General features: G+C 39.0%; 1 protein-coding gene across 1 annotated transcript in view; it reads left to right on the top strand.

The window, feature by feature from the left end:
- Positions 1-22,146, top strand: part of LOC139728171 (probable ATP-dependent DNA helicase HFM1) — a 34,649-nt gene extending 12,503 nt beyond the window's left edge. Inside the window, exons 2-24 of the mRNA XM_071639134.1 lie at positions 2,492-2,624; positions 3,027-3,178; positions 3,881-3,961; positions 4,387-4,566; positions 4,815-4,861; positions 5,277-5,430; positions 6,107-6,239; positions 6,780-6,881; positions 8,393-8,586; positions 9,087-9,133; positions 9,780-9,961; positions 11,942-12,025; positions 12,752-12,843; positions 13,686-13,840; positions 14,352-14,449; positions 15,166-15,380; positions 15,701-15,784; positions 16,493-16,650; positions 17,360-17,463; positions 18,394-18,573; positions 19,706-19,992; positions 21,008-21,263; positions 21,461-22,146. Coding sequence (XP_071495235.1) covers positions 2,492-2,624; positions 3,027-3,178; positions 3,881-3,961; positions 4,387-4,566; positions 4,815-4,861; positions 5,277-5,430; positions 6,107-6,239; positions 6,780-6,881; positions 8,393-8,586; positions 9,087-9,133; positions 9,780-9,961; positions 11,942-12,025; positions 12,752-12,843; positions 13,686-13,840; positions 14,352-14,449; positions 15,166-15,380; positions 15,701-15,784; positions 16,493-16,650; positions 17,360-17,463; positions 18,394-18,573; positions 19,706-19,992; positions 21,008-21,263; positions 21,461-22,146 — 3,804 coding nt within the window. The remainder of the gene's footprint in view (positions 1-2,491; positions 2,625-3,026; positions 3,179-3,880; positions 3,962-4,386; positions 4,567-4,814; positions 4,862-5,276; positions 5,431-6,106; positions 6,240-6,779; positions 6,882-8,392; positions 8,587-9,086; positions 9,134-9,779; positions 9,962-11,941; positions 12,026-12,751; positions 12,844-13,685; positions 13,841-14,351; positions 14,450-15,165; positions 15,381-15,700; positions 15,785-16,492; positions 16,651-17,359; positions 17,464-18,393; positions 18,574-19,705; positions 19,993-21,007; positions 21,264-21,460) is intronic.

A 22,146-nucleotide genomic window follows, 5' to 3' on the forward strand; every position in this document is an offset into this window, starting at 1 on the left:
GTCTCATGACAATATCTAGCCACAATAAGGTTTTCATGACAGTAACGTATCTATGACGTCATCTAGGCGCCATTTTGTGATTTTCGGACATGTTACATGATCGATCATAACTTCATAACTAAAGGACATTTCTGTATCAATTTCGGTGGACATAAAGTTCAGGTCACGCTCTATCTTACTTTGTAATGCTAATTACCAAGGACATCTTTACGCGCGCGTACGCGCGCGTCAAACTTTTTAAAGGCTCAAAACAACTTCCCAATGGGAAATCTCGAAGTTTCAGACAATTTTAAGCGTTCCGTGCGTAGGCGTCTGTCCGCGTATATTCGCGCGCAGTGCGCGTAAGCAACATGAAAATGCACATTTTTTGACAGATTTGGATTCCTGATACATTAAGTAACAATATCCATTGATTTTTGATCAATTTTGACCTATAACAAAGGAATGCGCTGGCGTCAAAGTTGAAATTTCGTGTGCGCGTCTATGTGGAAATATAGCGAAAAACATGTCTTTGTTTATTTCGCCACAGCTCTTTAAAACGTCAGGTGACCCTATGTTTTTATTGCATATTACAAAAGCTTATGAATTGAAAATAACGTTTCAAGTACCAATATTTCCCTAAATACATTATGACGTCATCATATCATCATCTGAAATCAAAAAAGTGGAATTAATTTTTTGAGGTACTGTTTCTGACATTCATTTGCTCGTATCTCTGTTGTTTAAGCTCAATATTATCCCAAATTCAGATATGTTGTACTTTGAACATTTGCCTTTCAAGTCCAAGTCATGGTTTGAAATTTGATGACGGCATCATACCTTAAATTGTGATTAAAGGTAAAGATGCAAAATCGGACAAGTTTACGTGTTATGTCTATGGGAGGTGATTTTTTTTTAAACCATGCATTGACTTGACAACGTTCAAGCACCTTTATCTCAGCTGATTTTGCTTCATTTCCTCTGAAACTTAAGTATGTTGTAGCTGAGACAATAAGCTTCAGTAATCATGCATTTTATTTTTTGAAATCTCATCATCAGGTTGACAATTTTGCAGTTTAAAACTGAAAATGAGAATGGAATGTGGACAAAACGATTCCCGATTCATCTTTCACATACATAAGTTTACGTTCCTCATATTTTCTCGCCTAGACGTATGGCCGAGTGGTTAAAGGCGACGTCTCAGAGACGTGAGGTTGCGGGTTCGAACCCCACAAGATCACGAAACAAAATACTTAGCTATTTTACTTTTTTTCTTCAATTTTGTATTACATATTCGTCCATGAAGAAATCACGTTCGTATATAAACGCACCTATACACACACACATAAACACACACACACACACCATATCCCTCTGTTTTGTGTTGGAGACCACATTGCTTCGACTGCTGCAAAAATTTTGCAGGCTGACTTTGTCAAAGCGATCATAGTTTGTAATGACGACGACGGAGGTGTTGTACTTTGAACAATTGTCTTTCAAGACCATGTCATTGTTTTGTACTTTGATGACATCATCACACTGGAAATTGTGATTAAAGGCAAGGTATCAAAACCAGTCGATTATAGGTTTTATGTCTACGGCGCGTATTTTTTCCAAGTTGCCAGAAATGGCATAGCGACATCAGTTGTTACAAGGCCGCATTTCCGTCTAGCAATGCAATACATGTTCACGCGGCCACGATTGTTGAGTGGGCATTGACTTTTTCCCCGTGTAATATCTATACATTTCTTTTTTGCCTTACCATTTCCGTGGATGTCCCGTGGCCGAGTGGTTAATAGAGAAACGGTTTCGCATACACGCTCAATATAACTTCAAGGTGCCTATATCACATTCTTTTCTTTGTCGATCACAGATGACCGACATCTGATGACCTCAAGCGTATCACCTAACTCGTCAGCGTGACGAGTTTCATATCTCGTTTTATTTGTTAGTGCCAGGGGCATTAGGTAATATGCCAGAGGTCATGGTGTTGAGGTCAAGGCCAGCATTGACAATTCATGTGACAATGTAAAGAAATATTGAGTGAAATCCAGGTCCAACTTTTGGCAAATGAATTTTATATGTAGATAATTATGAGCTTGCTGTCTCTGACATTGGGGTCAAAAGTCAACACCAGCATGTCTACCTCTATCTCTTCCTCTATCAGTCTATTTCTCTATCTATCTATCTATCTATCTATCTATCTATCTATCTATCTATCTATCTATCTATCTATCTAACCAACTATCTATCAACTGTATCTATCTATCTATCTTTCTATCTAACTAACTATCTATCTACTGTATCTATCTATATATAGATCTATTTGTCTATCTATCTAACTAACTATCTATCTATTGTATATATCTATCTATCTATCTATCTATCTATCTATCTATCTATCTAACTATCTATCTATATATATATAGATCTATCTATCTATCTATCTATCTACCTATTTCCACTCTCTTTTATTCTCTCCTTGTAACATCACCTGTCTGATGTTTTCTAGATTCTCTATACTGACAAGCCCCTAGTGATCAGTGCCCCAACTGGGTCTGGTAAGACAGTACTGTTTGAGCTGGCCATTCTTAGACTGTTGGTTTCTCAGGGAGGCTATGACAACAGGACCAAAGTGGTGTACAGTAAGTCCGTATCATCTTGGTCTTTGTATTTGTAATCTGTGCTCAATTGAATGGTTTTGAAAGATGTCTAATGCACGTAATTGTCTGATGATGTAAGAATCATGTTTTATTGAGACATCTCATAGTGACCTAGGAGAACAGAAGAAATTGGATGTTTTAATGAAGTTTTTGCAGGAAACTGCTTCAGCCTTATCAAGCAAGAAACTTTGATGCCTTCAACTTAATTACTTCTTCCAATGTGATAAAGGTGAACTCACATAATTTGTATTGATAACAAGGTGCAAGACATTCCTATTTACTGATTGTCAGGATTGTTTGTAACGAAGAAATCACACAAGTATGAGTAGCAAAAGTCACTCAAAACACACAACTTAGGGTTAATGACTGGATGCCTTTGTACAGTGGCGCCCATCAAGGTTCTGTGCAGTCAACGCTGTATAGAGTGGAAGGAGAAGTTTGAACCACTGGGTTTGATATGCCAGGAACTTACTGGAGATTCAGACATTGATGACTTCTACCAACTCCAAGCTGTCAACATCATCTTTACCACTCCTGTAAGTGATAATTGTTCAGCAAATCTCAAACACACACGCAGACATTTCCAATAGGCATACATTGTAGTTTGAGTTGTTGCTGTGATTTGGCTCTGGTCACTTCCAATTGTCACTACATGCACTTGTATCCTTAAACATGTGAGCATTAGTGCATCCTCACTGTTGCCAAAATTTTACTCTTTTCGCTGCAGCAGACTATATTGGGCTTATGAATATTAAGAACGGTATTGCTCTTTGTAAGCATAAGTTTTGAGAGATTTTCGGTGGTGTGTCATACCTCCAAGGGTAGGGGATTTATTTATTTATTTATTTATTTTTTTTTTTGGGGGGGGGGGAGGGGCGGAATTCTATCTGAAAATAAAGCTCTGATTGCATTTCAGTTGTGTTGTATAACTATGCATTCCAAACTGTGTTCCCAACTTCCCAAGCAAACTTTTTTTTTTTTTTTTGGGGGGGGGGGGAGGGGGAGGGTATGAAACACACATCCCAGTTACAGGCCTGATATGATAATGCACTTAGATAAATATTTGAGATGGGAATGAGGTTTGAAGCTATTACGACAGTGAAAATCAAACACAGTGAACAATTACATGGTAAAGAGATTTTTTGGGGGAAAAAAGTCTGTATTTGAATGAAAAAAACAATGATTGCAAAAAAAAAAAAAGAAAGAAAAGAGAACACCATGTTTTCTGCCACTTGCAGGAAAAGTGGGACAGCATGACAAGAAGATGGCGAGATAACCAGTCCCTGGTACAGCTGGTCAAGCTTTTCCTTGTAGATGAGGTGGGAAATATTCACTTATATTCGTATTCAGCAGCATATTCTCTCTTGAAAAATCTGTAAGGATGATTATTACCCACGTAATTCATGTATGTGGGTAATACTAATTTCATTGATATAAGTACATGTTTTATATGCAGTCTGCTTTAACTATCTTCTAAGTAGCTTCCTGCATATGGTTTAATATAGTGTGTAATTTTGTTGACTGTTGGTAAAACAAGAGGTATAAGTATTGGCATGAGTAGTAGTAGCAGATACAAAAATGCATGCCATTCTCAGGCCAGAGCTTCCCCACACTTGATTATGGAAATATATTGGTCATCATCTATTGTTGATGTACACATTAAAGTTCCGTACTGTCAATACATTTACATATCAACCTGGTGATCATGGTACTGACTTCTGTTTCTATCACTCTTCTTGCTAAGGTTCACTCACTGAATGAAGAGACACGTGGTGCTACTGTAGAGGCTGTTATCAGCAGAATGAAGACAGTCAGGGCAGCCCAGCCAGAGCATGAAACAAACTCTAGTCATGCTACAGAAGAAAGCAGAGCCGCTCGCCTCCGCTTTGTGGCAGTATCGGCAACCATACCCAATATCAGAGATGTATGTCAGTCCAGTCCATGACATGTTGCCCATTTCCTACCACAACATTCAATGCCAGCACCAGGAAATCTACATATTATCTTTCATTGCTCAAAAAGTTGCTATCTCTCATTATATCATGTGCCAACTTCTGCAATGCACAACACTTGGAGTAGTCTTTCTACAGAAATGTTGTAAATTCATGAAGTTTTATGGTCAGATGCTGTTATGATGATTGATACTTTGATTTTTCTTTTTATAACATGCAGATAGCAGAGTGGCTGGGGTCAGCTGGACAAGCTGCAATATTCCATAGGTAGGTTGACCTCTATGAATGCCTATTCAAACAAACAAACAATCAAAATCAAATATCACTACTTAATTCAAATGTAGAATTCTAGAGTTAAGAAGAATATGAAACTTTATCATCACACTGTAGGTAATCTTATGCTATTCTATGAAATAGACTATCACTGAGTCTTCTGATAAAAGACAATAGTGATGATTAAGTAGTACACATTATTCCATAATACATTATTCTGACATATACTTGCAGCAAACACCATTAAAGGCTAGAATCTTCAGGCACATTGTCATTACATGTCTTGTGGGCCAGGTATATAGGTCTGCTTTGATTTCAAATAAACTCCACTAAACCAACAAATCATGATTAACTGACGGTAAGTCATTCTTTATACTGTGGACAATTTTCCTGGATTTTTTTTCTCCAGATTTGACGACAGTCACAGACCAGTGAAACTACGCAAGGTGGTTCTTGGCTATCCCTGCTCAGAAAACTTCTCTGATTTCAAGTTTGATCTGTCACTGAACTACAAGCTGAGTGGAGTCATCCAGACATACTCTGAGAACAAGCCTACTCTTGTGGTAAGGGAATGATACTTGTTAACTCTCTGCGTGCCACATTAAATTCTTGTTCATAGGTATGTTGGTGAAATTTGTGAAAATTTGACTCATTGACACAAAAAGTGTTAATGAACATATTGCAGAAGACACCATAACTATGTCTACACTGTTGGAAGTGGCTCTTGTGCTGTCGGAGTGTAAATGAACTTGAACAATTTATGGTCAATGTTATATATGGTGAGACATCCATGTGATGTTTGGATATCTGTGTACTCTGCATTTTTTTTTTATGATACACTTCATTCCCAATAGACTAGTTAGTTATCAACCTATTATACATCTAAGAATATAGAGGCTTTCTTCAATAGTGTTTTTGGGGGGGTTTTTTACTTGCCAGCAGAAGTGTGGTTTTATTTAGAATATGTATCTTTGCTACTTCTGCTACAAAATCCTGCTGCATTACAAATCCTGAAGGAGGTACAGTGGAGGTACTACCTAATTGATAGATTTTGCTGCTAGATGGTACATATCTATGTTTTCCTTTAATCTCTGATCCATCAAAGTACCTACAATCCTTCTTCCTTTCCTGAACATCTATTTAAATTGAGCATGTTTCATCTATTTCCAGATGCAAACATTACCTTCGAAGAGATTTAGTGTCTCCCTGTATTTTTTTCTTGTAATGGACTTCCGTTAGTTCTGCGCCACAAGGAAGGCAGTAGAGCAAGCTGCTGCAATACTCGTCAAGGAGGCAAGATTCATCATGAACTCCATCTACCGTCAGAGACTTCAGATATACAACAATCGCATCAGAGATTCCAAGCTGAGAGGTATTATTGCAAAGACACATGAGAACGTTGTCATACTTTGATGATTATGATGAACATAGGCTTAAGTGATAAATGCTACAATTCACGCACTAAAATTTGACTTGATGTAACAAGTTTTTTTCCTTGTGTTGACAATGGCATATGACTTAACCCTACCCATTTTTCATACATCCTACAGGAGGCCGAATGGCAAATCTTAATGGTCAAACATTTGAATTTGATACATACATGTGCAATGAATTCAAATTGTGTAAGAGTATAATAACTTATGTATATAACAGATATGTGTATTCTCTTTAAAGGATTCAGGTTACCAATGCAAAAAAAACACACACACAACAACTTATTCATGCAAAAGAGGACAAAGGTCGGATCCAAACCTTGATCTCATTACAGACCGCAATGAACAGAATTGGATGACAAAGATAAGGAGAGGAAACAGGAAGGCAAAGGTGAAGCTTATACAGATACATTTAGCCAGTAACGGAAGCAACAAGTAACATAACATTTCTATCATTGTACTTTTTGCCAAATTTGCAGACCTTGTGATGAATGGTGTTGGCTTCCACCATGCTGGATTGGATATCCAGGATAGGAAGGCAGTGGAAGAGATGTTCCTACAGGGGGATCTACCAGTCCTCAGTAAGGACAGAGCATGAGATTTCTCAAACAACCTATCATTTTTTTCCCCTCTAGACATCATATAACTGAAAGTGCAACCACTCAAGGCAGTAAAAATAAGAAAGAGAATCAGAATAAGATGCAGATTCCTTGGCTATGCATGTTATTTGTCATGTTTGTACAAACTTGGGTCAGGTTACCAGCTACTTGGCGCTGTAAAAAATATCTTTCACATCAATGTCATGTTGATCTGTAACTGTCCTATTATTTCCCTGTGAATAAAATCAATTTGTTTGCTGCATACCGCCTTCTCTTTTTATCAGCACTGCCGGAAATTAACGTAATGTATCATGTTTATAGCAATGACGTTAGATTATACTATAAAGTATGTGCTGTATGAAATCCATTTGGTACCACCTGCCAGTTGAGTTCTCATCATTATTTGGTGGCGATCCTGATAAACTCTTTAGAGCTTTAAAAGCCTCACGACAAGGTACATGAACCTCCCCTGTTTGGTGCATATGATAATCCTGATATACCGTAGATGATAATGATAGTGTTGGCATTGTGATAAGATATCATCTAGACCCAGGACAGGTGCTTCTGATAACCTTGTGGCAGTGCTGTCTAGACACTAGGCGTGTCTTCATCAGCCCGAAGTTTCAAAATAGCGCGCTATATTGCGGTTACCAAACTAGTCCGATGTCAAAATAGCGCGCTATCTGTGTAGTGAAGACGCAGATAGCGCGCTATTTGATCGGGAAAATTTTCCCCAAAATCTTGGTCTAGTTCGTCAACTAGAGCACTGATTCGTGAAATAGCGCGCTATTTTGGGTGCGTCTCCATCAGCCCGAAATTTTCTCGATCCCTCCACGCTTCTGGTTAGCCAGCTTGCAATGGAAAACGCATGTACAAGCTAGTAATTGTGTATAGTATATTACCCCCACGCACGGTGTATTCATCCAGGATCACATAGGCCTACTGTTGTTGACATCATTAAAACCAGGGAGGTGATTTCTCTCACCTCCCTAATAAAACTCAGTGCCATGCATGCTAGCTGTTTTTTGTAAACTTCTTCCTTAGCTGAAGATTCTTGCAGATTGTGAGTATTTTTTATTTGTTTAAACATTGCAATTTGTTAACTTCATATAAGATGCCTCACTGGACAAAAGAGTAGCATTATTAATATCCCTTTGGAGAGAATTTGCTGTACCGCTCACCTCCCTGGTTGTAGTATCGTACATACGGTGATATAGGAGATTTTGAGCGGGGAAATCCACTTTCGAACCGCAAGCTAGGCAGAGTAATATTGCAAAATGCGCATGCGTTAATTTTTGGACTAATTTCCTGAAGCAGGCTGTTCGAGCTGATGAAGACGCACATTCGCTGTATCGGGCTATTTACTAAGACCGCAAAATGTCCCGCTAGTTTGAACTTCGGGCTGATGAAGACACGCCTACTGTATGACACATGGCAAATTTACGTCCATTATCATTCAAACCTCCCTCCCCTTTCCTACGTCTCTGCATCAGTGTCAACCAGTACCCTAGCGATGGGGGTCAACTTGCCGGCACACCTGGTGGTGGTGAAGTCCACACAGCACTACGCTGCCGGGATGTACCGAGAGTACAGCGAGACCCAGATCCTGCAGATGATTGGCAGGGCGGGCAGGCCACAGTTTGACACCACAGCAACGGCTGTCATCATGACCAAGCAAAAGACAAAGGTTTGGAATTTCCAGTCAATTTGCAGCTTCATGAATTCCTGTAATATGCATTAATCCACAGAAGACGAGTCCCAAGAATACTCAGGCAGGGGTCTATGGGAAATGTGTCTTAATAGCAAAATCAGTCCATCCTCAATGGGTTAATGGATGTGAAAGCCACATTAAAGCCTGTAGTACATTGTTCATATGTTAAGAGTATACAAGAGGTGGATGTTTACAGCATGCCTAAAGTCTCAAAGTCTCATTTATGTATAATATGAACCTGTCATGATAAAAATAATGTTTTGTAGAAAGAGTGAATTTATACTCTAGTTCATATTTAGATTGTTTGTTGTTGCCTATTGAATTTTGAAATTGAATCGTGTTTTGATTCATGATGAGCAGTGTTCACGAATTGTCAAGTCTGCACACATCATGTCAGAGTCCTATGAAAATTATTGGAAAAGCAGTAGCACATGCACTTTCCAAAGGAGTAAATCTTCTCTCTTTCATCTGTACAGTTCAAGTATGAAAATCTCCTGAATGGGACAGAAGAGATCGAAAGCAGGTATGCAGTTCAAGATAAGTCTTGTAGTATGATAATTGTTATTAACACTTATCAAACCTACATTGTGAACCAGTTTGACTGAAAAAAATTAAAGAATCAATAAATAGGATTCAGATATGGTTTTGATTTTTGTATGTGTGTGCAGTTTTTGTGTGTAGAGACTTCGCTGATCATTCCATGGAGAGGGGTTGTACCAGTTTATATAATTATGAGATATCTAAGAGAGTTTAATTGTGAATAAAGCTTCGCCTTATGGAAAGAGAAAATACTGTAACACATTCTTTGTATATTTGTCTATTTGCATTAACCAATTTAACAGTGAAAAACTAAAACAATTATGAACAGTTAGTTACATCCGTGCATTAATATCACTGACTGTAGGCACCCATGACATTTTTTTTTTCTGTCAAAGTGGGTTCCACCAACATAGCAAGATGAATAAATGTGTGTAAGAAACCAAACAGTAAAAATCAGGAAGCATTTTTTTTTTTAGTTGACATTTCATTCTTCATGTACATATATTCATCTATTCATCTGTCTGTTGATTGGTGTAACAAGAAGCTGCTTACAGGTCATCAAGTAGCAGTAGGCCAACAAATCATTCAAAATATGATGCATCCTACATTATTTCATCCATGTGCCACAGTCTTCACAACCACTTGGTGGAACATCTGAATGCTGAGATAGTCCTCCACACCATAGACAAGATGAAGATCGCCCTGGAGTGGCTCAAATCTACCTTCCTCTACATCCGCCTCCAGAAGAACCCCACCCACTATGGGCTACCAGTGGGACTCACTCAGACACAGCTTGAGCAGAAATTACAAGGTTTCTCATGTACCTCCTCTCATTTCAAACTGGCCTTCAAGATATCAATGTGTCTGAATGATACTAATTCAGTAGATTCCTGTGAAGGCCCAAGCAGAAATAACCTATAAAACTTGATTTCTAAATGTACTATTGTACAAACCAGTCTGTATGGCTGATGTAACATGCCTGATGAGTTTTGGCATATGCCTTGGTTTGAAATGTATATGTGTCAACCTTATTCATACTGAGTCAAGTATAAGAATGAATGATATATTTAGCATTAGTATTTGATATTTAGAATGAAATATCATGACAAATGCTTACATTTGAGTGCATTCGGATTGTTTGTAATGTTGTTCATTACAACAGCACTTAATGCTGTAGTTCAAGAAATGAGCCTATACAGTGCACTCCCGTTATAATGAAATGCTCGGGACCGGCAGTTTTCTTTCGTTATAACGAAATTTCGTTATAACTGAACAAATACGTTATATAACGAAAATACAGAACCACGTATATATCACAGTGGGCCGGATGCATAAATGCTAGCAATTGCTTGTGCTAGCCTTTTACTCGAATCCGTACGCATAAAAACAAGCAATTGCTTGCGAGCAGAAGCTTTTGCTAGCAAGCACAAGCAATTGCTTGCTGCTCGCAAGCAATTGCTTTGAGACCAAGCATTTGCTTAAAAACGTATCCATAAAACATACCTTTTGCTTAGTCTTGCTAGCAATTGCTTACGATTTTCCAAGCTCTGTAAAATGAGCTTGAGCTTTTGCTTAACTGGGATGTTCCCTTTTAAGTATCATTTTCACATTCATAAAAGAAAGACCCTACTTGTGCAGGAGTGGTATAAATCTACAGGAAATTACCCCTAAGAAGTGTAAGAAACTTTTTGGTTTCAACAACGGGAATGTCCAGTGGTTACCACGCAAAATGTAATGAAAAACAGGTAGGATGTCTGACTCGGTGGAGAGCAAGGAGACCTCTCTCTACGTGCGATCTGGCAGATCCGGGCTACTATCAGCAGTGATGGGAATCAGCCAGTATGTGTGTATGTATAGATGTGTGTGTGAGTCTGTGTGTGCATTTCATAGCTCTTCTGCTATGTCAGGAAATGGTTTGGCACACACATGTCCTTTCAAATACATGTTGTCACACTCGCCTTTGTTCTTGTGCTCGCACAGGCGTGACGTCCCTTTTGTTGAAAATGCAAGCAATTGCTTGTGCTGGACAAGTAAAAGGTATAAGCACAAGCAAAAGGTTATGCATATGGATTTAAGCAATTGCTTGAGCTAGACCTTTTGCTAGACGAGCTTGTGCTTTTGCTTAAAGCAATTGCTTACAAGCACTTCGGCAATTGCTTGTTTTATGCATTCGGCCCATTATGTTTGGTGAATACTCATCATACGCTGGAAAGCTATGTGAAATGTGGTGGGATAACTGTATTACAATAATAAACGCAAGTTCCCCTCAGAAACTGTGCGTGACACAAGGAGCAAACACACAGTGGTGTGAAGCGTTCACCCATGCAGAGACGCTATGAATACTTGTTCCACTACGTATTTTCGAAAGCAATTCGCATTTCGTTATAACGGAGCACATTTCTTTTGTTTTTCTTTGTCAGTGGCGCTCGGAAAAGACTTCGTTATAACGGAAATTTCGCTATAACCGTGTTCGTTATAAGTGAATTTTGTACCATAGACTTTAATGGTGATAATTTTGGGACCAGAAGATTTACTTCGTTATAACAAAATTTCGTTTTAACCGTGTTCGTTGTAATGGGAGTGCACTGTATTCTTCATTTTTTTTAAAAACCCAGCAAATGTGTTTTGTATGCTCACACATAATTTTTCTAAATAAAAATGTAAATGATATAAATGTAAATATAAAACATACAGTTTCTATCATACCCAAATGAGTCCAACAAATTTAAGAGTCTTTCATTCAAATTTGATTCATTTTCACCTATTCCTTTATGTTTTATTTCTATAACAGAAATGTGTACCAAAGATCTGAAATCCTTGGCCAGTATTAATCTCATCAGCATGGACATGGGGAGTGGCGTTCTCAAACCTCTTGGTAAGTTTGATTGAATGTGCACTGGCTTTCCTCAGATGCATCCCACTTCTTCAATATGGCGTATGTTTACAGTGAATTTGAGATAGTGAGAAGTCACATCAGTTGATTTAAAAAACAAAGAAAGTACTCTTTTGTTGTACTTCCATATGTGCCTCTGCAGGAAATATTTTATGGTGATCCATATTGCTTTGTTGCAATGCCATTCACCTTCAGCTTCCACCCCCCCCCCCCAAAAAAAAAAGGACAAAAAGAGAGACTTACAAGGCACATTTACCACTACACACTTTCATGCAAGTACTCCAATCAGTTAGTTCTTTAGAGCCTACACTTGAAAAATCAATTTTTACCTAATGGATGACTGTTAAGGAGAGAATGGGGGAAAGCTCAGAAAGGGTAAGATAAGGTCAACATACAACCTTGACAGGACTGGGAAAATGCATGGACTTAATTCATATATAAATGACTTCTGCATGCACAGAGGAATACACACATATGCCTATGAATATAGATTGAGCTCATTCTTTTTTTCATTGACCTAGCCGATTATTTGACATGTGCGCTGTAGACTTACGTGAAGTTGACTGAATCTAGCATTCAGAATATAGCTGTCTTGCATCTGCTCATGCTTAAAAAGGAAAGAATTCCAATCTGCCTAAAGTGTTGGACAATCACTTGTACTATTTTGACATAAAAGGTAATTTCTCTCTCTTCAAATGTCACACACAGAGACAGGGAGGCTCATGGCAAGGTATTGCGTGGCCTTTGAGACAATGAAGCAGTTCACTAAGATTGCTGGCACGGAGAACCTCTCTGACATGGTAAATGGCTTGTTTCTATATCAATACTTCTCAAAATGATTATCATTTTGTTGGCGTTTTCTGATAAACATTACACTTGTGCCGTGTAATCGATATTTGATTAAGATCAATGTTTCTGTAGTCACAGTAGGAGAATCAGGCTGTTGGTAAAAGTAGGGACTACTATGGAATGCTTTGATGACAAGATAATACCAGGTATTATACTACAGTCAAACCTGTCTATAGCGGCCACCCAATGGATACGGAAAAAGTGGCCGTTATAGACAGGTGGCCGCTATAGACAGGTAGTCCAACTTTGTGTGCATTGCCTACATGTACACGTATCATCGTTGTATACATCTATAAATACTTACATGTATATATGTGTGTACGTATGCACAAGTGTGTATCATGCATAGAACAATGCCGGTGTTTATGAAATTGTTGCACAGTAAATGTAGCTTGTGCACAGTCATGAAGAAAGCTTAACACTAGTGCATTATTGTGACTGAATAAGTGATGAATGCAACGGTGGCGATCACTGAACGTCTCCCAGGAATGACTGGCACGGCTAAAAAGCAGAAAAACATGCTGAATTATCGGCTCGGCTATTAAAAGGCTCCATCAGGTTTTTGGCCGCGTTAGACAGGTGGCGGCTATACACAGGGTCTTCAACGTGGCTTTTCTCTCGGGGGGATTTTTCAGTGGCCGCTATAGACAGGTGGCCGCTAAGGCAGGTTTGACTGTATATCCTAAATGGTAGATGGTTTGATGCTCTGCAGCTCCAAAGTAAGTCCAGTCTGAGTGAATTCAGATATTGTCATTACTTCCACCATATATCATTTGATGTCACACCCACAAAGATTGTGCTGCTGTCCCAGTGCAAGGAGTTTGCTGACATCCAGCTCAGGGTGAACGAGAGGAAGGTCCTGAACAAGATGAACAAGGACAAGAACCACATCACCATCCGCTTCTCCATGAACGGCAAGATAAAGACTACCGACATGAAAGTCAACTGGTGAGCATCATAGGGCTGCTAATCACATTCTTTAAAAAAACTACCCTAAAGCATCACCTGCAAATTACCACCTGTGTATTTGGTTTTCTTTTCTTTCTTTCTTTTTGTTCCTTAATAGTGTGCCAACTACATGTACCTGGTAATCAATTTAACTTTGTGGATTACCACATATATTCTAATCATTGCAGACAATCATGTGTTTGCTAGTTACTGAAAAGAAAATTTCATCCAAAGTGTCATATTTTTATCAAGTTTTGATTACCTTGCTATATTACTTTATAATTTCTTGCAAAAGTACAAAAAACTGAAACAAGGATGTACTGTACTTCCAAGTATGGCCTGTATAAATTTGTTGTAAACCGTCTTTGGTTTTTAATTCAGCTACAAAGACTTCTTCAGAGGAGATGTTCAATAAAAATATCAAATTGACATCCACCAGATCAAAACCACTAAATTGATACAATCCTAGAGTTTATCAACTCACTTTTCTACATGTGATTTGCCCCTCAAGTCTACTGCAGGCCACACTGGGCTCTATCCCCATTCAAGAGTTTGCCCTGAATCAGGACTGCTTCAAGATCTTTAGGGCGTGCCAGAGACTCACTAGATGTAAGTATAGTGTAGGGTGCCTGGGAAAGGTGTTTGTTACAGGGAAGGGCAGTATGACTTTTAATAAGATAGCAATGTATCACAGACCTGCGTGAATGTAATTTCCTAAAATCATTTCTCGAGTAAATAGGATCTCAGTACAATAAGATCAGATGTAACAAGACACTTGAGTATTACAAGACGGTAGCTGTGGTCCCAAGTATTCATCCACAGGCTTCTATAGGTTAATCACTCATACAATGAGTAAAAAAATGAGTAAAAATTCGAAAGACATATCTAATGTAGTGCATCATGTAGGACCTACTCCTTAAAGAGCAACGTTCCTTCTTGAACCTGAAATACCACAAACCTTCCTCAGTAAAGACATTGTTGATTTCCTGTATGCAATATCATCAGTTAGGTTTGAAAGAATCAGTAACTTCCCTATAATACCACATTGGATATTTGTGTACAGTGCTAAAATTGTGAGTGTGTGAGTGCTGTAGAGTGAGTATGATTTTGTGGCATTGCACAGGGTGAGACAACATGAATGTTATTCATTAAATACTAAAATGGGGTTTCATACAATCAGCATTTTGGCAAAATAGTTTTGGATCAGTTACGACCCAGCTGTGTCATGTTAATAATTTCTAGATCTACCCATTGCAGTATTATTGGCATTGTGGATATTAGATTATGCGTTCCCCTTTGTCTTTGCTAATATATTTAATAACCAGGCTTGACAGAATACCTGATGACCAGAACAGAGTTTCAGTCCCTACTGAGTGCAGTCATTGCAGCCAAGTGCACCCAGGCCAGGCTGTGGGAGAACTCAAAGCACGTGGCCCGCCAGCTGGACAAGATTGGCCCCGCTATGTCCACTGCCTTGGTCAATGCAGGACTGGTCAGCTTCCAGGCATTAGAGAAGAAGAACCCACGGGAGATTGAACTGGTGAGTCTTTTGTACAATTTAGCCCAGCTTTAAGACCTTGGAGGGGCATTTTCCCCAGTAACCGATTATATGTTTTCAAAAGTAAGAAGCTAACTTTGTCATACATTTGCTGCTTTATTTCTACCAGTTAATAGTTCTATTCATACACAGCATACATGCAGCAATTGAGAGCAAGAAAGGTTGAAATATCTTCAGAATGACGAGTGGATATCCTGTAAGATCTATTGTAACCTTACCTAAATCTTATTCTATTGATTTGAAGTTTATTCATTATGTCAGCCCATGGTCATTCAAGCTTATTTCTTTTTGTTGTAAATTAGATTTTGAACAGACATCCTCCTTTTGGCAACCAGATCATCGAAGCCATTCAGCATCTCCCAAAGTATGATGTTTCAATTGAGCAGGTAACAACAGAGCAACAGCACAAAGAAATATCTCATGCATTTCCACATGAATAATATTACCTAGGATATTCATAATGTGTACTGTTCATTGCAAAATTCTTTTTTAGGGTAAAAATACTCTGTTGAGCGAGTAACAACATAGAAATATCTTATGTCTACATCCCCTGGTAGGATTTGTTATCGTTCATCTGTGTGTGACATCTTTTTTTTTAAATCATCCTATTATAAGGCTCTGTCAGAACATCAGTCAAAATAGTCGGATACAAAATTTGCTTAGAGTGGGTATTTGCATCCACAGCAATTCGGTCATCTAAGGAAGATGTAAACACATTTTCCAGATATTGCAGTCAGCTATTATTCAGGACCCAAAACATGAGTTTATTTGCAGAGAGGTCTCCAATTTCTTTTATTTGGTCAACAATATAACAATATCTTTAATTCTAGTCAGAAACACACGTACATGCACACACAAACAATTGTAAATAAATTGATATATATTTTGATATATATTTGGGTAGGTCGACAAATGAATAGATAGATGGCTGGATGAATACCTTAATGATTAGAGAGATCAAAGCTAGATATAAGTACATATATATGAAAAGAGATGGATAAACAGAGATTCATATAGAGAAAAAAATGGAAGAGAGATAAGTTGGTAGATGTAGGTATACTGGTCTCATTATCAATCTGTGGCTGTCATTCCAGACTCCGAGGTACAGCCCCATGAGAGCAGAACTGAGCATCACTGTAAGTCTCCTCAATTGGGAGCAGCTGTCTGAGAAGCAGACTACCAAACGGAACCATTCCTGCCTCCTCCTCTTGGGTGATGCAGATAACAAGGTGGTCTACAAGCAGAGAATCATGTAAGCTGTCTGCGACAATATTAAAACTTTAAAAATGCAGAAAGTTTGCCTGATACAAAGTGCTTTCGAACAAGAAGAATACCAGTTAAATTGACATGTGATTAAATTGATGAGGTTGATATGACATTGTGTTAGAAAAAAAAGAAACAAGCAAAATACAGCCATGTTGGTTCTGTATAACATGAGTTACCATACATCTTTTGTACTGAGAGACATGAACGATTACAACAATTTCAGTGTAAAATCAACCTTTCTTAAGTCGACCGCGCATGAGTCAAATAATCACCTAAGTCAAAGGTCCTCTCAAGTCTTCTTCTCTTTATATTCTATTGATTTTAATCCCTCGTAAGTTGAGTTTTCTTAAAGTCGAAGCTATTTCTTCAGTCCAAACGGATTCAACCTTGGCAAGGTTGACCGTATTAATTTTGCATGGGTGGAAATAAGCATCTGTAATTCGGACATTTGAGACATATACATGCTATTTTTCTAATCGATGAGTGATATTAACAACCATGACAGTCATCTTTCTGTCAGGATAAGGGCTACGTAGTTATGGGCGGCATGTTATCAGTGCATTTGATTTCACTATAAGGTAGCTTGTTGAGATATCCAAGTAAAGTAAGAGCTTACAATTAGTTCATAGTGGGAAAGTAAAGTACCCATGGGTTTGCTAACAAGAAAAAACTTTCTCACCCACAACTTGACACAGGGATAACCAGCTGCTTCAGTCTGGTGTCTGGACACGTCGAGTGGAGGTGAAGAGAGCCCTCAAGGGAGAGGACATAAGCATCAATCTCGTCAGCCAGGACTACGGTACTATATGAAACAGATATGTGATGCTCATCATCCAATTAAAACTAAAAGGATGTTGACTTTGTATACTTTGCAGAGCATCGATGCCCCCTTAATTTTGTGTTGATACTCTTTGTTTTAATATGTTATCATTTCCACTCCCACATCTATGGCTTCAGGTTTGAGTCTAACATGTTGTAGCTGCACTGTAAATATACTTTATGCCATTAGTAAGCCATCAGCATTTGAACCAACCACAGCCATTCCTTTCAAAAATCACTGAACTGCCCTCTGCCACCTCCATGTATATCTGTATGTGTGTGTGTGCATGTGTGTCTGTGTGTGGGGTGTAAAGACGTGCAGGTGTCTCTGCCAAATTCATATCATCCCTGTATCTTTCACCTCTGTGATTCAACCAGCAATAATGCTGTGAGATATTAATTGCATCTTTCGGTGAGTAGGGGTTGACACTGCAAGAAAGGTCTTGATGCTTGAGGTCACTGCCCATCAACACTTTCGTCTATCAGATCAGGTTACATGGCAGTGTTGAGTGATATATAGTACTGTTCTCATGCATAGTGTTGATAAAACTTTATCACTTTTGCCTAGTATTAAATTACATATTGAAGCAGCTTGTTATCCCGAAACAAAGTGCAGTTCTCCACATCTTTGTAAGCCTGCAAAAAGTACCACTGCCTTTGCTTCTCAGAAATATCAGGAATAATTTGTGTGACCTGCAGATGTCACATACACACTTAAGAAAAAAGCAGAAACACTTCTGTCCCACCAACTTGTATCTGTTATTGTCAATACTGAAGATACAACTTTAATTACACTCTCTCACAGGAAGAGCTTCCTATTTTGTAATTCATGTGGCACAGAGAGAAGTTCAGTGTGTGTGTGTGTGTGTGTGTGTATCATTTGTAATTTTTCTATTATACTGCTTTACAGTTGGTTTGGACGTGCAGAATGTGTACACCCCATTCTATTCTGGGCCGAAACACCTCAGGGCTGTTACCGAGGCGTCTGTTCCAAACTCCGAAACAAAGCCGGCCCTTGTTAAGCTTGTCCCAAGCTCATCCTCCAGAAGAATTTGCAGCAAGCCCCAAATGCCTGCACTGTCAAACGAGAGTATGTGCATGTAATTCTCAAGCACTGATGTTGACATGAATACCATCAGTATGAAAGATCAGTTTTGGTACAGTGGACTCCCGCTATAACGAAGTCCTCGGGACCGGCAGTTTTCTTTCGCTGTATAGAAATTTCATTTTAACTGAACAAATAAACAATAAAAATAGATACAGTGGATAATGTTGCGGCCTGAATTTTTACTTCATTGTATCTGGAATTTCGTTATAACCGTGTTCGTTATAACAGGAGTGCACTGTATCAGTGTTTAGAACATTCATATCATCAGTGTTCTGGTATTCAGCTTCTTCTATTAGAGCAACTTAATTGAACTTTTAATTTGCTGCCTCATAACAGCAAATTATGGTTTAGATACCTGCAAATATTTCAAGTCAAAACATTTTAAGGTTGATCAAAATCTTGTACACTCTAATCTACTTTGCCTTTTAGACTTTTGTAAGGAAATATGTTTTGCTGGAACATTATCTGGAAAGAAAAAATTTGAGTCATTCTCCCTCTGCAGAGCTGATATTCTGAACGAGTGAATCGAATAGATATCATGTGTTGTATCATTTAAAGGGGATGACTAGTACCTGATAAGTGGGAATCAGTGGGAATGCTGGGGGATGATTGTTCCAATCCTTGTGGATTCATTTAAGAGTACATTCTATTGTTGTGTGAACATTATTTGCTTCAGAATGGTCTCATATTCAAGAAATGTGCAGTTCAATATTTCCAGGTTAGCATGCCTGTACAGTGTCGGGTCGATCGTTAATGGTCGATTGTTAACGATCGACCGGTCACTGTACAGGCATGCTAACCTGGAAACATTGAACTGCACATTACTTGAATACGAGACCATTCTGAAGCAAATAATTTTCACACACCAATAGATATATATAATGTACTCTTAAATGAATGCACAAGAATTGGAACAATCATCCCCCAGCATTCCCACTGATTCCCACTGATGAGATACTAGCCATCCCTTTTAACAAATATGTTTGATCAGTTAAAAGGTATAGATAAACCATCTGGTATACATGTATGCTACCACCCTTTACAAGTATTCTTTCAGGGAATCATTAGGGTGCTTAAAGTTTTCAATCATCAATTGCATTTGGTTAAGACACAGATCCTGGATGTTATGGGGAGCGGAAACCATGCTGCCATCGCTGTCTGGACAAGGACACATGTGGTCACAGCTGCTGCAAGTTTGGAATCCCCGTCAAGCCGGCACCCAAGTCTAGGGCGTCGGCCACCAAGAGGCCCCCTCTAGGGGAATGCACCAGTCACACTGAAGCCCCCGTCCCCACCACGCCCCAGAGGCCCAAAGTTCAGCGTGGACTTGACGGCTTCCTATCTCAGCTGCACCACAGGGCTCAGGCTATGAATGTTACACCTGACGTCAAACGGCTCAAGGTACATTTATGATGGATCAGCATTTCTTGAAGATCATATGAGAAACTAGATACCTTGTATTAAAAATCATAATTCCAGAATAGAAAGAGAAGACTTCAGGGGGAAAATTTGTCTGGAATTGTAAGGAAAGATAGTTCCAACAAGAGATCAGTAATATGATCAGCAACAGCTGAGAGTGAAGTTGATTTCTTGAGTATGAGGTTCAACTATTAAATAGCTTACAGCAAAAATAACATCTTATACATATATGGGCTGGATTGTTTTGGACTCTTAGCAGTTGTCATGCCTAAATCTAAAAGGACAAGCAACCACAACCAGATCATGTGCTGCCATTTCTCCACGAGAACAGTTATATTTTAGCATCAGAGCAAATACAAGCATTACTAAAAAATAGTTTATGCAAGTCCTGGTTATCATCAGGCATAGTGGTATTTGATTTAAGACAGCAAACCTCTTCACAGTACATTTTTTTGGTAATAAGACACACAGAAATAACAATGTACTGATGTAATATTCTTCATTAAATTGTTTTAAGTGGAATGCTATACTGTATTTTAGTCAACCTCAATCTGAGTGAAGAAGAACAGAGAGGTAGAACTTTCATCTAAATCAGACTAATAATTCAGAAGTGATGAGAAAGTTATGGAAATTTCACATGTTGTCGCTTAATTGGTCACCATCTCACATTCAAATCAGCAGAGGTGGTATGTCATCACCTCACAACTCTCCATTGGTTTGTACATAAAAAGATGTAATGAAAATTATGTTTTTGATTTCCAATTTAATGTCCATGCAACTTGACTTTTGATGAGCAGATGCTCATTTCCTTTTTCCAACCTGGGGCAATGCCAAGAAGACAGTGACAAATAGAGCCTGCAAGCTTTTATTGTATAAAAACTGTGATGATTTCTCTCATGGAATAATTTTGGACCTGCAAAACATATCATTCATCTCAAAGAATACTTTTTGGACCTCTAAACATGTCATTCATTTCTTGCACTTCAAACAACCACAGTTCAGTGATTCAACACTGAATGCCCCTCTACCAGGCCTGGACAGGTTTGCGTACAAGCCAAACCAGAACGTCCTTCCACCACTGAAAAGGGGGAACATGCCCGCAACACCCTGTCCCACCAGAACTCCTGACCTTACACCTTCCCAGAAGACCCCTGTGGCTTCTGGCTGGGAGCACCTGGACTTTTACTGTGATCAGAAGGGGAGGAGGACACCTGACAAAAAGCCTGAGTGGAATGATGGAGATGAAAGTGAAGGTGACCTATATTTTAACACCCTCCTATGACTTGTTATCAAGCCTTTGATGACCTGATGTCATTATGTCACATAATGCATGATCTTTACTGGATTCATCTCTTGATTCAACTGCATTCTACAAATCCAGTTTTGAAAGGACTACAATACATTAATAATTGCTTTATGGCATCTGTTGTTATTCTCTTCGTGTGAACAGAGCTCCCTGATGTGTCTCTCAGCTTTGATGCAACTGGAGAGGACCTGCCGTGCTTTGACCTTGTCGCAGAGGATGATGTGATCTGCCTTGAAGATCAGGACGAATACTTTCACCCACCTACTCCATCTGGCTATCTCTGGAAAGACATGGCTACTACAGCTGACCACCCCCTTTCTCATCCTAGCTCCCAACAGAACCGTCCTTCTAGTTCATACTTCCAAATGAACCATTGCGATCAAGCTAACCACTCATCAGGCGACAGGCTACCATCCAAGATTTCCTGTCATCAGTCTGCACAGAGGCGCAGGAATCCTTCCAGTGATCAGTTTGTTCCTCCTCTTGATTGTTTGTCTCAAGATCAAACATCTGAAGCAATTATGACTGGACCATGTCCGTTGTCATCCACCAAGCATACCTTTGCATCATCACTTGAAGAGTCCAGTTGCGGACGAGCCATTCAAGAAGACCAGTATGTACCCCTGCCTTCAATTCCGAGGAGATTTGCCCAGAACGCCACATCAGCTGTGACAGGTAGGGCACAGCGTCCACCCTTGCAAAATGCAGGATTCTACAGGCAGGAGACCTCCTCCTGTCCACTGCATCTTGAGAGGCCTCCACTGGATAGTATGTGGACCAGGCCACTCGCACGACTCTCCCTCAACAAGCCACATCCTGGAAGCAGGTAA

Source organism: Diadema antillarum, unplaced genomic scaffold (genome assembly GCF_040938485.1).
Source record: "Diadema antillarum isolate AM-2024a unplaced genomic scaffold, OU_Dant_1.0 seq00000169_RagTag, whole genome shotgun sequence".
Taxonomy (NCBI): Eukaryota; Metazoa; Echinodermata; class Echinoidea; order Diadematoida; family Diadematidae; genus Diadema; species Diadema antillarum.